This window comes from Lolium perenne, chromosome 4 (genome assembly GCF_019359855.2).
Source record: "Lolium perenne isolate Kyuss_39 chromosome 4, Kyuss_2.0, whole genome shotgun sequence".
Taxonomy (NCBI): domain Eukaryota; kingdom Viridiplantae; phylum Streptophyta; class Magnoliopsida; order Poales; family Poaceae; genus Lolium; species Lolium perenne.
In genome coordinates, this window is record NC_067247.2 from 314,109,619 (window position 1) to 314,126,988 (window position 17,370).

General features: G+C 44.4%; 1 protein-coding gene across 1 annotated transcript; it reads right to left on the bottom strand.

Annotated features, from left to right (window-relative positions):
• Positions 1-1,516: 1,516 nt before the first annotated feature.
• LOC127349038 (chemocyanin) lies at positions 1,517-2,289 on the bottom strand. The gene is made up of 2 exons (XM_051374852.2): positions 2,047-2,289; positions 1,517-1,939 (listed from the first exon to the last, which is right to left on the bottom strand). The coding sequence occupies exons 1-2, from the start codon at positions 2,219-2,221 to the stop codon at positions 1,746-1,748; spliced, it is 369 nt and encodes a 122-aa protein (XP_051230812.1). The 5' UTR covers positions 2,222-2,289; the 3' UTR covers positions 1,517-1,745.
• Between the last annotated feature and the right edge of the window lie 15,081 nt (positions 2,290-17,370).

The window sequence follows — 17,370 nt, forward strand, 5'->3', positions numbered from 1 at the left end:
GGAATTTTCTGACTTCGTTTAAATTGCCATCTGGCAAAACTGGAACCCGAGGACATATAAGAAAGTGTTTGAATTGTTAGTATGTTAACGTGGTACTGTATATGATTCAAATATGCATGATTTTGATATAAACGGATAGAGGTTGTTTTTCTGAACATTTTGATACCTTATACTCATTTTTCTGACATCATATGAATTAGTTATGATTCTTACAAAATTAGACAAATTTGAAAAATAGCTTACGCCGAGGGTGGCCGTCGGCGTAGCCCTGTCTACGCCTAGGGCCAAACATATGCCGAGGGATGCCCTCGGCGTAGACATCGCTACGCCGACGACAACTCTACACCGAGGGTCGGACGCTGGCCTGGCCGGGCCATACGCCGGCGGCCCCAACTTTTGGCCGTCGGCGTATAGCCTGGCCCTCGGCGTAGCCTCCCATTCCTTTAGTGAGTAGGCCGATTATATGATTCTAGTTAGTCCAAATTATGACATTATGACTCGCACGGTTATAATTCTTCGATTTGTGATCCTACTAGAGGGGTTACAATCTGATTGAAAATTGCGATTTTGGCAATGCAACGGAGTTTCACACGTATTGCAACAACTACATATCTATGGTTGATTTTTCAAAATCGAGTTTGGGCAGCAGTAGACTCGGGCAAACAGGAAGACAAAATTGTGGCCTATGCAAATTTTGTAACCAACAACAAGAATTGACCGCCCATTTTTCTACAAATTTACCATTAGGGTATGTTCCATCTTAAAGAACTCGCTTGGCCTCCAAGAAGTTGACCCTACAAGTTAGCAAGATATGCACCCTCTAAATGATTGGTGGATTAAGGCGATTCACAAAAGAGGGAAATTGTGGAAAAGCCATGGTTTCTCTTTCCATGACGGTTTTTTGGAGATTTGTAAGGAAAACAATAGTTGTGTCTTCCGAAACCAATCCATGCTGTCGATAATGCTTGTGAGGAAAATCAAGGACGAGGCGGGGATGAGGTGCCTCGCCGGGCTAAGGCCCTAAATAATGTAATGTCACGAGAGTAGATCTTCTATTTTTATCTTGTCCTTTTGGTCAAAGTGTGGCTTGTAAGATCTCGGAAAAACTTCTCCTTAATCAATGATGACAATGGATAATCTTTTGCATTGTTTCAAAAATATTCAAACAGATGCGCTATAAATATTCATTTTATTTTAAACCCTTGTATGGACTCCTACATTTCTCCACAATAGAAAAACAAAAGCCCAACGGTGTGATATATATTGGGTTCAAATCTATGCCAGCTGGCTCATTCATTTTATTTTTTTGAATTTCGCCTAGAACAGCGTCACGTCTCCATGTTCCTGGTCAGCTGCATACCTGTATCTGTATGTGACGCATACTAATACTACATCCGTTTCAAAATAACTGTCACAATTTTGCATAGATAGGAATGTATCTATACATATTTTAACGTGTAGATACATATGTATCTAGAAAAGCTATAAAGAATTATTTCGAAATCGAGGGAACGAATTGCACAAGTCAATCCGAGGTTCTTTACTGACAATGCGGCGATCATTCATACACACACCATGCGTCACCTACCACTCTCATACATACATAACACATGAGCTGCTGTACGGTCGTATCATTTTCATACTCGCAACTTAACATACTCCTACGTACATCACACACGGAGCCTACACCATCACACAGAAGTCAGTGGGTTCCATCCACAACACTTTATTGGTGCAGCTCATCTTCAGTTTGCATTGACGGCCATCTTCATCCCTTGTCCGCAGTGGCCCCGGAGGCTGCAGATGAAGTAGCTCGTCCCGGCGCCGAGCGTGACGTGGTCGCTGCCGGAGCTGTACGTCGGACCGGAGCCCTGGCAGCTGCTGTAGCCGCCGGCGTCCACCGCCACCACGTTGTGCACTGACGGGTTGTAGTTGAACACTGCGCCCCAAATCAAAGCAACAGATTGAAGCTCAAGATCAAAACAGACGAGGTAACTCGGATGAGTAATTGACTGCACTGTCTGACTGACGGATCCGTCCACTCACCGAGTACGTCGCCGGCGCGGAAGCTCTTGCCGCCGGACCAGCTGTCCGCGGCGAACGACCAGTCGACGTTGTAGGTGGCGGCGCCGGCGACGTCGGCGCCGAGGAAGAGGCACACGACGAGCAGGCCGAGGGCGAGGCCCTGCGTCGCACTGCCTCTTCCCTGAGCCATAGCCATCACTCTCTCGCTGCTTCTCTGCGTGACTGAAATTTAGTTCCGTTGGGTTTTTCTGTGGACACAACAGAGAGCGTGGGGGCGACATTTATAGAGGCGGAAAGGACCAAGCAGGCAACCTGAAACCAATCACAAGTCCATGCTAGACGGCAGTACATTACTGTTGTTGTACTGGAAATGGAGCAGTGGTTGTACCAAATGCCGTAGATGGTAGCGCACGCCGTCCATGGATCCACGGAAGCTGCGAAATGTTAACTGAATCTAGGTTGATTTCACAACACGCATCATGCTTCTCCTACCGGCTGCTAGTTCTGAATCTTGAGAATTTTTCTCATGGACCACAAATTTCCGGGCGGGTACCAGGCTTGATTGCCATCGTTGTTCACTTTCAGGGAAAAATGTGAAGTGTCCGGAACAATGCGATTTTCCCGTGCATGTTGTTGCCGCCAAACCCGTTTCTTACTTCGCGATCCATGCAGCTAAGTATCATTTATCACGTTTAGGTATCTGTATCTCAAATGTATTAGAACGCAACGAAACAGAGTAGTTTAGTGCACCAAAAAGGGAACCGGGGAAAATATGTTAGTATCTGATGTTATCGTCATTTTTTTTCGATAAAGAGAATATATTAGTGACACGAAAATATCAATTACCGTCATTTTGTTTACGGCCATGACAGAGGATGTTGTGGTGTACATGGATTGCCTAGCCCTTGCTATAAATTTGAACTTTTGGTTAGGTTAGTTAGCTAGTGTATGAAGCATTTGGAGGCTGGAGTTGGACGCACCAAGCTGAATTTTGTTAGCATTTGCAACTGGTTTCCAAGTCGGGGTGTGCTCCGGTGTCCCCCCCTTAGCTCCACGGTTCTGAGAATTGGAGCTGCTCCAGCTTTTGGTATAATTACGTGAAGTTGAATTCGTGAAATATAAAAATGCAGAGCACTGGGACGCACCGCGTGATCGTTTAAATCTTTGGCTGGAAGTCCATCTGGCCCGTGGCGAAGTATTTCCTGGCGGTGGAGTTGGCCTGGCCACGACGGTGAGGATGGCTATGGCGGCGGCGCTGAACCACTCGGCACTGCCGTGACGTTCCCAAATACCGGGTAATTAGAAATCTTGAAACACGCTCAAGAGACGAGACGGATTTAAAAAGTTAACTGCAAGCTTCTCTAGATTTTGGTACACAAACATAAAAAACACAGAGGCGTAATTTACATCCGACTGCTACTGATTTGACTTCATCGCAACGTGACTTACATTTGTCGCTACTGAATCATGGACTCCGGCGAACGAGTCGACGTACCTTCAGCTGAAGTTAAACTTGTCCGATTCGTTCTCGCCGTCACGCAAATCGAGTTGTAGCTCTCAGCCGCCACCGCTAGGTCGCCGCCACTACGTCGCGCGCCGCCTCACCCACGACGAAGTTGGTTGAGGCGGTCACAACAAGTTTCTGGTGGCGGCGGCAACAAGCTACAACTCGATTTGCGCGACAGCAAGAATGATTCAGACAAGTTTGACTCCGGCTGAAGGTAAGTTCATTCGTTTGCCAGCGGCCTCGATTGGGTGAGGGCAGGCATGAATCACGCTGCGGTGAAGTCAAATCGGGGAGAGTCTGGGCATTGGGAAACATGCCCGAGAGATGAGGGGGAGAAAGATAAAACGTGCGTAATATTTTGGTCACTTATCGTATCGGTGGCAGTGGGACGTAAATAAATAAAAAATCCATATTTTTATGTTCTGCGGAACCAACTCCACGTATTTGTACCAAAAGCTGAAGCAACTACACATATTTGTACCAAAAGCTGGCTCCACGGATCAAAACAAAAAATCTGGAGCGGCTCCAATTTTTTTAGAACCATGGAGCTGAAGGGGGGGACACCGGAGCAATCACGTTCCAAGTCGGACCCCGCCAAAAATTGAAGCATTAACAACGGCCAAGAGATTCCATTCCAGCGACACGACCCACGGGTACGTACTATCATCTAGACGAGCATGCATAAACCAAACCCCCTTGTCCTAAAAAAAGGTTTTACATGTACTAATCAGGTATCGGCCCCTGCCAAAAAAGTGAAGAGAACGCCAATAAGCCTCCTTCATGATTGCATCCAAACAGGGCGATTATGAACCCGTGATTGCTCCATGAGTGACTGCCTGACTTGAACCCATGTAGGCGGTACGTAAATGACGATGTAATGGACGTATGTGACGTACAATCTGGTCTGACAATTAGTCTTATCCTAGAGTGAGACATGAACAAGATGAAGATCTGTAAGGAGTTAAGATCAGAGAGAGTACGGCGATACAACAAGTCAAAGTTAGGAGAAAATTATTAGCAATAATCTTACCTAGTTACGTGTAGTCGCAGTTTAATTAACTAGTCTTGTAAAGTGAAACAACGGTACACATAGTTGAGTGTAAGCTTTAGGTACACTATCATAAATTAGGAGAAGGCTACTAAGTAAAAGTATTAAGTAGTGCGTGTGACGGCGTCAGGCGTCTTGGATTTATCTCGCCACATGTCATTTGCTTTTAGGCTGTCTCTTCTGTTCACTCCCTCCGTTCCATACAAAATATCGCCGATTTATCTAGATTCGCACATATCTATACACTAAAACACGTTTAGATATATATAAATCTAGATAAATTTACACAAATTAATTTGAAATAGAGAAAGTATTTGGGGCGGGCTGCCTAGGGTGTGCATGTGCCGTCTCCCTGTCGAAAGAACACAGTATACTTTATTTTTATTTTTGGGGAATGCCAGATTCTAGCTCAACCTCAACTACTCAAACCATCCATAGCTCGGTTTCTCAAAAAAAAAAAAAATCTATAACTTGTTCTCTCAACAAAAAAAAAAGACATCCATAACCCGTGAACGTGTCTACAACACTAAGTTACAAGAAGGCTACTGGCACCACCAGATGCCCACACCACCAGATGCTGCTGCCACTAATGTTTCATGTCATCCAAACTACCCATGGGTGTGTTTCATGTTTGATATAGTACGTACTGTGCAGTTATAAGTAAGTGAAAACAGTATTAGCAATGCACCTCAGGTGCTTAGCCTTGTACTGGTCTGTTCATATAGATACAAGTTTACAAGTACACCATTCACACAGAAGTTTACAAGTACATCCTGCATGGCGCATCGCCAATAAACAAAGCAGCATCTTAATTACCCTGCTCAGAGGCTTGGCACCACAAAGCATGTGCACGGAGATGTCTGACCCTCCGTATCTGTACAGAAGCCAGACTCTCCCATGCCTATCAAGAATCCAGGCGGCATTGTTTTGGGCAACCTCATACCCAAGATCCGCCATTCTAGAATATACAAGAGCAAAGCTTTTCATATGGCACCTTTTAAATAAGATTCAAGATCCCGTCTAGAAAGTGAGCTCCAGGGGCCCCTCTCAACAACGGACTTGTACATAACTGTCACTATGAGAAGCAGACAAGGTGCAGACAAACATGATCTGTGTCGATGGTATTTTGTCGGGGCTGTCGGAACAACGCTCAACAAGGACATGCCGCAGAAGAGATCGTCGGCACAGGAAAGTCGTTGGCGTAGGGCAACCTGTGCCGATAGCCACAGTCGGCCGCAGAAAAGTCATCGGCATAGACTGGGACGCATGGCGCCGGGAGTCTCCCCTGTGACGGTGAGGCAATGACGTTTGATAGGCCGACGACAAGTTTTTTTCAATTTTTTATTCAGCCCTATGTAGATGGCTTTGCTGTTTTTTTTCCAGCCCTATGCCGGCGGCTTTGCCGTCTGACGGGGGTAACCTCGACAATGCCCATAAAGATGGACTTGGATTTTTAGGAGAGAGAGAGCGTTGGTAGTTTCGTGGACTTGTCAGACAAACTAGGTATCCAACAAAAAGTAGATAGAAGGCAAAAAGTCACCGTCTCATCGAGATTGTATTGAAGCTAGGGATTGCAATGATGCGTGTTACAAGGTTTTTGGATGCCCTCCTTGATGGCTTCTCCTAGCCCTTAAATAGTGGTCTAGGTCTCAGAGTCCATACTCGGATCGGTTATAATGATCCATATCAGTTTACCCGATATGGCTAATACTTGTCTCATATAGTTTCTAGTCTTGGACTTTTATTGGGCTTCATGGGTCTTGTACGCTCCTTCTTGGATCCGCACCAGGGTTGGTAATGTCGAGTACCTAACATGGTATACCTATGTCACCGCCGGCACAACTTTTTTTTTGCTCCACGCACCCCCAGCGAATCGCCTTTAGTTTTCGAAAAAATATAAGAAAATGTTAGAAATTACAAAAAAATATTTTTTAAAGATAACCATGTATTATGTGTTCTAGTTGTTAGGAAAAATTAATAAACATGAATTTTGATATATTATGCAAAATAGCATCATGTTTTGGTAAAGCTGCTTTTCTGATTGCATACAACCTCCGACGAAAACGTTTTTTATATGACAATGTATCTACAAAAAAGTTACATCCGACTTCAACTGCCTACGGCCATTTACCATTTTTTGCATTTGTCAAAATCAAAAGGAAATAGGAGGCTTTTCATGTTTTAGAATTTGATGAAAACATAAAAATAAAAATTATTTTATTGTTTCAAGATTTATTATTAAAAAATAATATATTCATTGTTCTTTAGTCAAATAATTGTTCAAATAATAAAGATGTGTGATGTCATGACCCAAGGATTAATAGGATTGGTAGGGTCAACAAAGAATAACTCCTTTGCCGCAATGTCATCCGGAAGGAACGAAGAAGTTAATCGTGCTGGGTGGGTGCAGTTTGAGGATTGGCGACCGAGTGGAAAGTTTGACTATTAATAAATAATTCAGCCTAATATTGAATATGCTTAAAGATTAAACTATCAAACAATTCAAAAATTGCCTTGATTTTCTTTTTGAAAAAATGATTTTTTTTGAAAATGCACATGTGCCGACGGGGATGGCATTGTCGTCAGCATAGATAACTGCTAGAGAAAATGGCTGTTAGATATCGGCGCGCCCACCTGCACTTGTGCCGACGACCTTGTTGTGCCAACGACTCGATCTAGACGTCAGCCTAGTGTCTGTGCCGATGGCTTGGCCAGTGCCGATCGCATGAGTGGTTGTGCTGATGCCTTGTAGTGCCGACGGCCAGGTGCCAACGGCGGCCGTCAGCACAGCCTATATCGATGACCAAAATGGCATATGCCGACGGTTCGTTGCCGTTGACACCTTAAATGTTCCCTGCGCAGGTTTCAGAGATAATGATTCAATTCTTTCACAACAGGAATATATCTCTATTTATATCATACCAAACTAATATTGTTGAAACAAATCAACAAACTAATGGGGCATGATCGAGGCCTAGCAGGTGGCCAATTCTGATCTAGGCCACACCAGCCATGCTATTGCATACGAACGACATGCTTCTCGGGTGGCGGAGGGCGGATCCCCTTCCCTGGGCTGCCGTGTGCTCGGATGGCTTCTAGTAATGGTGCCTTCCTACACTGTCCAATTTGTGTTGCAGTGTGCTATTTAGTCCATGGGCTCGAGTTCATGGGGATGTTGGGGCGACAGCCCTGGAAGGTGGACTACACGGTTGGCTCTACTGCGGGAAACAAGACGGTGGTGGTGGTCTCTCTCTTTGGTCATGGGGATGGCGTGGAGTGGACGGTGGGAGATCCTGGTGTTGGCGGCGCTTCGGCTTCGGCAACCCCCAGACCGTGTTTGGGACGCCCAACTTGGGGACGGCGGGTACCTGAGTTATTGGGTGCGGTGTGCGGATGCTTCCGGGCGAAAGCTCAGCATCTCAGTGCCAATGGCGGCAATGCATGCGGGTGTCAAACCCTCTTGGGGGCATCGTTGTGGGTATCCTCCCCGCGGTACGGCTCCGGGTGAAACCCCTAGACCTCGCGGTCTCAACAGCGGTGGAGCATTGTGTTGTTTCCCTCTTGGGGGCACCATTGTGGAGCCCCGATTCGACTCGGTCTCGTGTCAGTGTCTTCGTGGCAACTTAGGGTTCTCTGTGTTCTTTTTCGTTTTTCTTTGATCTGCTTTGTAAAAGGTTCTCCTCTCCACATTATTGTATCGGTTTAACCGTTGCGGCTTTATTTATAAAGCAGGGTGAAGGTCTATTTCGACGAGGAAACAAATCAACAAAGTGTTTTATAGCGTTAGGTCTTCTGTAGTTTAACTTTTTTATCTGCCACAACAGTAACGAGACCAATTTCTCTTCCATCTTGAAACTGGAAATGCATACTTCCCGTCTTGCATGCCATTTCTTTAGTTAGCTACCAGACCAAATATTTTTTACGAGCCATTGGTTGCATATCATTTACATTTAGATTTAGAGCACACTGTGCTATTAAAGGGGAACGTGCAAACAAGTTGAAAATCAGATAATTTGCATGGATAAAGAAAGGCGCAAATACAATTATTATTTGCTAATTTACTGGAGGGTGATGATCAAATAGTTAAATAAGTGGTACTTATTTGATTTGATGGTCTTTTTTTTGCAAATATTTTGTGTGTGTTTTGAAGTCATTTATATCTGTAATGTAAGCATTGGATCTGAAATCTCAATGTTTTGCATTAGCCTTGACTCTTTAATTTTGAAGGTTTCATTTAGATCTGTAATGCATTAACATGTATTGTTGAACACTCTGTATACATTTGCGTGAAGTTAACTGGAATGGTATAATTCCTATGGATACATTGAGCTAATAGCTTCAGGAGTCGAATCAATAAAAAAATCAAAAGAAATATGATATGTTAATATTTGGATGTGGTTGATTCAGAACATAATTGGAAACTAAAATTCAGGAAATGACTTCCACTACTGGTATCTTAAAAGCATATTGAGGGACAACACCACTCTCACGGGCTACGCTGATCCAATTACACATGAATCATGGGTGCATTCCATTTGTACACACTGATGAAGATCTAATCAAGGAATGCACATTCAAGCATACTACATACAATGTAAGTAGACAACCGATAAAGCAAGATATTGTCATTACCATGTGGAGGTTCCTCTTAATACTAATGCCTTTTTGGAATAGCTTTGCCACTTGATAAATAGCTTTTGGTTGCCTGCCATTTACTGTGCGAAGAAAATAATTGCATGTTGTGATCATATCCCTATTTACACCAATACCCTTTAGATACAACACACCAAGGTAATAATAACCCCCATATTCTTTATTCTCAGCTGAAATTTCAAAATATTCCTTTGCCTACAACAAGAATAAGAAAAATAAACATGTTAGAGTGATACAGAATTGTGTACCGTTGAAAACCTGCAAGGAAGAAAAATATGTAATTTTATATTTTCTTCAATAAATAGCCAAGCGGGCTACAAATTGATGTTTTCACAGGTCTTAGTATTTTATTAAATGATTCTGCAGAGCTGAATAACATTTATTATTTCTAATGTTCTCCATTAGCAATTAGATGTCCACAAGACAATCTTTAACAATATCCACTAGTCCTTTCAATCAGGTAAGACTTTTGGTTGGGTTGGCTAGTATATGAAGCTTGACATGGTATCACAACCTAATCTCTCGAGTTTAAGTTTCACATTTCACCCTAGAATTGTCATTGCCCCCTCTGTGTCCATGTATAAACTTCTTGAGTCATACCTCTTAGTCTACATGTGTTGACTTGCCTTTGCGTTACACACGTGATGAGGGGGGTGGTGGGGGATGTGTACAAATGTATTACACTAGTTTTTTTTTGGTTGCGTTGACTACTGCATGAAGCTTAACAATTATGACTATGTTTAAATGTTGCAGTCATAATTGGCGTAACTTACTTGTAGGCGTCTCCTTTGTTAGGCTAGCTAACACATTAGCCGTCGACTGTTCTCTCTAACCAGTAACAAAATAACTGTTTGGCGTTATGGCCTACTTAAAACATGCAACTGTATTCCAAATTCTAAAACATAATAATACTAAGACTTACTTTTGTCAAGTTCTTATGCTCCACTCCATAGCCTTTCACATAAAGATAAGAAAGTTCATTGTAAGCTATGTATTGTTGCTGCTTTGCTCCAAGTATCAACCATTTGTATGCTTCAGTGTAGTTTCTTCTCACTCCGGCGCCTCTACTGTATATTTCCCCCAGAAGCTCCATAGCATGTGTATCACCTTTCTCCGCAGCCTTAGAGAACCAATGATACAATTGCAACAGCATTGCTTTGTTGGGCCTGGTACTCTGTGGTTTGGAAATCTTCATCGTCCTCACCACGGGACATCCTCAAAGTCTCCTTGTTTTCTTCAGTTGCACCGTGTAGCCAGACTGGTTCGATCACTGGTGTCTCCTTCGAGATGAAGGAGCTTGTCAGAGTTGTCTCTGCAGGTTCAGCATATAGTGTGACAGTCTCTTCATACATCTGCGAAAGCAAATCGTTCAGGCGACAAACAATCTAATATCCGCAATAGCATTGAGACAGGCATAACCATGTCCCAGGCAATCTGGAGTATGTCACAATAATTAGGCTCAGATCCTTTATGGAGCATATAAACCATAAACATGCAGGTTAAAAAATCATACTGCCAAAAATTACACATTCATGGATCAGAGTCAACCAAAGCACCAAATTTCAGACAATAAACTGAGTATTCGTGACTATCATATGATGATGGACAACGAAAGATTGCACAATAAAAACAAGCAAACAAAAGGAACAAAACTGGGCATATAGCTACATAAAAATAGATTGTTATTAGTATATAAATGTTCGAACACTACGTCCTTTTACCTCACTTCATGCAAACAAAACACCACAACTGTCAAAGAATACTGTAACACAGCATCCGCTGTCAACATACGTAAAGAAATAAGCTTTTTATAGCATGAATATTGGCATGCTATATATGTAACTTGTCAGTTGTTGTAAGGGATTGTCGTTACCCAAAACAAGGTCGACGTGTCACATATACTCCCTCCGGTCGGATTTAATCGACGCGGAGGGAGGCTCGTGCGTGCGTAACGTTACCTGCTGGCTGCGTCAATTTATTCGGTCCAGAGGTAGTATATTACAGCATACAAAGGACTTACAGGAGAGATCGGAGGTCAACATACATACGTTTCCTACACGTATACGATAGATACAGGAGTTAGTCTATACTACGATTTAACACTCCCCCTCAATCATAACTTATATATCTAAGTTAAGATTGCGTCGAAACACTTCTAGATATCTATTGGAAAGTGATTTGGTAAATCCATCATCTAGTTGATCTCCTGAAGATATAAACCGTACGTCCACGGGCCACCCTTTCACGAACAAAATGATAATCCACTTCAATGTGCTTTGTCCTTGCATGAAACACTGGATTTGCAGAAACATACGTGGCTCCAATATTGTCACACCATAAACACGCAACTCTTGGTTGTGGTACTCCCAATTCCTTCAGCAGAGTTTGTATCCAAATGACCTCTGTTGTTGCATTTGCTAATGCCTTGTATTCTGCTTCTGTACTAGAGCGTGAAACTGTAGCTTGCTTTCGCGCACACCACAAGATCAAATTTGACCCCAAGAACATAGCAAAACCACTTGTAAACCTTCTATCATCTGGACAACTTGCCCAGTCAGCATCTGAAAATGCACTCACAAGAATAGAATCGGACCACTCACAAGAATAGAATCGGACTTACTCAATCGTAATCCAAGAGAAATAGTTCCTCTCAAATATCTTAAGATCCTTTTTACTGTTGTCCAATGAAGTGTAGTAGGCGCATGTAGAAATTGGCAGACTTTGTTAAATGAAAAGCTATATCAGGTCGTGTAAGAGTAAGATACTGCAATGCTCCAACAATACTCCTATACCGAGTAGAATCATCAGTACTCAAAGCTTCTCCATCGGCAATAGACTATTTCTCCAATACTAACAGAGGGGTATCAACAATCTTGCATGAATGCATGTTAACACGAGAGAGCAAATGATGTGCATATTTTTATTAGAAAGAATAATACCATCTGAAACCTTGTGCACCTCTATTTCCACAAAATAATGCAATCCTCTTAGATCTTTTAAAGCAAAGGACATACCAAGATCATGTAGCAAGGCATCAACAGCTGAACCAGAAGAACTAACTACAACAATGTCATCAACATAAATAAGCATATAGATAGACACTCCCCCTTTGTTGTAGAAAACAACGAGGTGTCAGCCTTCGAGGTTGAAAATTCAAGAGTATATAGTTTGGAGCTTAACCTTGCATACCAAGCACGAGGAGCTTGCTTCAGACCATAGAGAGCTTTATCAAGCTTGCACACATGTCCATACGAGCACCATGTTCATAACCAGGAGGTTGCCGCATATAGACCTCTTCCTCTAGAACACCATGCAAAAACGCGTTCTTCACATCTAGTTATCGCAACTTCCAATTGCGAGAAACAGCCAATGCAAGGACCAAACGAATAGTTGTTGCCTTGACAACAGGGCTAAATGTGTCATCATAATCAATGCCATAACGCTGCTTAAAACCTTTAGCAACCATACGAGCTTTATAGCGATCAACCGTACCGTCATCCTTCTTCTTCACCTTATAGACCCACTTGCAATCAATAATATTACATCCATGAGCAGGAGGAACTAGATACCAAGTTTTATTCTAAAGAAGAGCAGAAAATTCTTCATCCATAGCGGATTTCCTGTGAGTTTCACTCAATGCTTGTTGCAAATTAGCAGGTTCAGCAATAACAGACAAGGGCAAACCGACCCTTGTCATACCGAATTGTGCCATCGGTAACAACTTTAGGTTGAAAGATTCCACGCTGAGACCTGGTAACCGGACGAAGATCCTAAACAACAACAACAGGAATAGTAGAGTCAGCAGGTACAAAAGATCTTGAACAAACCACACCTTATCTGAGACCTCCAGACACATCAGGCCCAATGTCCGCATAAGATCCTTGCGTTGTATCAAAAGATGAAGCAGCCACAGAAGATCCGGAGCAGGGAGACAATCCCGCGTCCTGCGCGGCAGACTCGTGACTCGTTACTGTCCGGGGCCCCACCGAATCTCGCGTGGCCGAGACGGGCGAGCGACCACGCTCTAGATGGCCATCAGAGGCAGACGATGTCGCTTCTGTTGCTGCGTTCGCAGCAGAATCGGAGAGAGCAGTAGACCAGGATCCCGAACTAGATGGTGTTGCAGCGGAGGGAGCATCACCAGAATTCGCTTCGAAGCTATTGCTAGGCATAAAATCTTCCGATTCCTGTACATCAGACTCGGCAGCAAGATGATTAGCAGGATTAGCATCAACATTAGCACCCAAATCATAACCCCATATCACAGATAAATGAAGATATGGAGAGAGAAGCAAAATTTCAGCACGTAATTGTGCATCGGCATTGGGACGAAGATCAACAAACGGAAAAACTAAATCATCAAAGACAACATCACGAGAAATGTACACACGACCACTGGAAATATGGAGACATTTATAGCCCTTATGAAGACTACTATAGCCAAGAAAAGCACATTGCTTGTGACGTGGGCATTACCCTTCGGGTAACCGATGTTGCTCTACCCTATACAGTCTAGCTGGAGGCCCATGAAGGTACCCGATGGCAAGGTGGGCCACTAGGACGGTGCAACGGAAGATTCCTTGAAGTACAAGACACGGAAGGAGACGAACAAGAAAAGTTTAGAGATAGATCTACTGTAAACCTAGTCGTACTCGGATAGACCTTTTGAGACCTGGCCTCCTATATAAAGGCCAGGAGAGGGGCTGCCGAGGGCCACAATCAATCTTAGCAATATTAGCCACCAAAAGCTTAGAGCTAGGTCGCCTTAGCACTTAGCCATCTCGATGAGATCTCAGCCGAACTATTCGGCACCCCATTGTAACCCATTATCATCATAATCAAGAATAGATAGGCAGGACGTAAGGGTTTTACCTCATCAAGGGCCCCGAACCTGGGTAAATCGCTCTCCCCGCTTGTCTGTGAACCGATGTCTCGTGTCAGCTTGCAGGATTCTATCAACCCTAAGCCCCTATCGGAGGGCATTGCCGAGGAGCACCCTCGACAATTGGCGCCGTCTGTGGGAAACCTGTCGGCACAAGATCGGTCATCGGTAGATCCAGTCATGTCATCGGCAACTTCATCGACACCATCATCACCAAACCTGGGAAGCCCGATTCGATTCGGCTCCTATGAATTCACCCCGCACAGCGACTCCTCCCGCTCAACCTTCTCAGATCTACAAGGAAACATGGAGATGACCTTCGGTAGCGTCCACTACAACGTCAACGCGGAAGGAATCCTTCGGCTGCTGGAATCGCCCACTTCCGGATCGACGAGTCCAAGCGCGTCGTCATCACTCGACCTTTCAGCTGGTCTGACAGGCTCAACGAGTTCACCCGTTGACATAGGCATCCCTAATGGGCCTGCCGATGACGGTACCCGGGGTTTACTGAAGGCCCACTACCCGAAGAATAAGAAGGTTCAGAAGCCCAAGATATTGTTAAGGAAAGCTAGAATTGTAATAGGAAGCATTATTTGTAATCTTACGGGAGGAGTTAGAAACCTACCCAGACTCTGTAACTTGTACAATACGAAACCCTCGGCTCCGCCTCCTATATAAGGGGGAGTCGAGGGACGCAGAAAGGATCGAATCATTGTTTAACAAACCCTAGTTTTCATATTCGTCGAGTACTTTTCGGCTGAAACCTTCGAGATCTACTTGCCCTCTACATCCAACTAAACCCTAGTCTACAATCCGTAGGCATTGACAAGTTAATACCTTGTCAATTGGCGCCGTCTGTGGGATCTAGAGGCGACAAGGAGCTGATCTCGATGGCACGTTCAAGATCGTCGACTTCATCAGTAGCAAGCAACATCATGGACAGAGGTAAACAGATCGAAACTGGTCTCGTTGATTTTATTCCTCACCCGCCCTCCCGTTTGGATGCATATGCGTATCTGGAGGAGCCCATGAAGATGACGTTTGGAAAGTTCCACTTCCACGTCGAAAAAGAAGGATCGTATCGTCTCGAAGTTCCGATCTCGTCGGGATTATCGGTGGTTGGTCCTGATTTCTCAAACTCAGTATCATCCATCGAGTCAAGCGACAAGGAGATTTCGTCGCCACGCTTCATCGGCAGCAGGGCAAGTGAAAAACTCGCCAAAATCTTCAGCGACATGTCCTTCGAGTCATCGGCGGACTCCTATATAAGCGATGATTCAAGCGACACCGATAGCTTCGACTTCATCGACAAATCCATCTCTATTGGGAAGGTCTTCACCAATCTCTATGATGGTGTCACCGAACCAAGCAAAGCGAAAACTCCAAAATATCATCAAGTTTATGCCATTGGAGAAGCAAGTCGCGATCAAGAGGAAACATCAGAGGCTTTCGACGATTTGGGAAATCCTTATGTCGATCCCTCAGATCTAAGGAGAGGTTTGGGCACTAAATATGTCGGGCCCACACCACGTGCCAGAGTTCAACTTCCACAAGCAGCCTGGGATAGAGTTGCGAAAGCTTTAGATGGCTCTGAACCACTGGAGACAACTGCTACAGTCGAAGAACTGCAAGCTTATCAATATAGACTCGCCAGAGCTGGAAGAGAGTTGGAAAAACAGACAGCTGCTTTGAACAGGAGAAGGGAGGCAGCTTCCGCATCAAGCAGGCGACGAGCGGAATTAAGTCGACACTCAGAAACTTCGGGAGATAGTCACAGAGAAGCTCGGAGGAGAGCAAGATCTCGGCTGCAAAATATACCGGAAGCTGAAAGAGAGACTCTAATCCAAAACCTCGACATGTCCTTTATGTCAATCGACACGAGGGGGAATATTATCCCAAAAACACCGGAAGGTGGTACATGGCGACACAAGCCTTCATCTTAGCGTCCAGGCCACCTCCCGGAGATCCAAGGGAAGCGCTGTACAACATGGCCATGGCAGGATGTGGAGCCATAGGAGCAGCATTCACAGCCACACCTCCCGAAGGAACTGCAAGGCAAAATAGTCCGAGACCTACTGCAGCAGTGCAAGATCCACCAAGAGCAAGTGGAGCCAGGGACACAACAACTCAAGCCAGAGTTGATAGAGCGTGACAAGAAAGAAGGGAACGTTGGCATTCACCAGAACTTGCGGAAGAGGACATGTGTGGACTCCCATGTTTCACACGACGGGTCCGAAAAACTCGAGTTCCATCAGGATTCAAGCTACCCGATAGTTTCAAGAAATTCGATGGCCTGCAAGACCCTGAGGATTGGCTTGTGGATTACCTCGAGACAGTAAAATTGATAGGCGGGACCAGAGCGACAGCCATGCAGAGCATCCAGATACATCTGAGCGGAGCCGCCAGATCATGGATAAAAAAGCTTCCCCCAGGTTCCATCGACAGCTGGGAAAGTTTCGAGGACGTTTTTATCAAGAATTTCCGATCAACTTGCAAGAAACCTGCGACACTAGAAGAGTTGAGGTCATGTCGACAAAAACATGATGAATCAATGAGGAAGTACATCCAAAGGTGGAACATCATCAAAAACTTGGCAGAAAATATATCTGACGAAAGAGCGATAGATGCATTTGTTGCAGGAGTTCGACGAGGAGATTTCGTGGAGGACTTGGGGAGGACAAACCCAAGAACAGTATCAGCTTTAATGAAGATAGCAAACAGATGGGTTGATGGTGAAGATGCGGTACATAACAAACGACATAGGTCCCCAGAGGAAGATCGCAGTAGAAATTTTCAAAATAGACGTCGATTCCCCCGTCAATTTTCAAGTTACGATGCACCCGGCCAAATATCGGCTGGATTTCGGGGAAACAATGGAGGAAACAATAGAGATGACTACCAGAGAAGTAATGCACAGCAAGGCGACAATAGAGATAACAGGCAAAATAGCGGGCCAAGGTTCCAGAGACCTTTTGTGTCTCCCGAAGAGATGATGAACGGACCATGTCAGATGCATTTCTTTCTCGATAGCAATGGAAAAAGACAGTCATGACACTTGCAAAAGGATTGCCGAAATTTCCAGGCAATGTTAAGATGGGCAGGACATGCAAATGCTCAGGCAGCTCACAGAAATCACCAGGGACCTAGGAGTGAGATTCACTTGCCACCTCCTCCCGCAGTTACAGATGAAAATCGACATCAGCTCAGAATAGTGGCAGCACCTCCTCCACCACCCTACGTCGATCCTAACTCTAA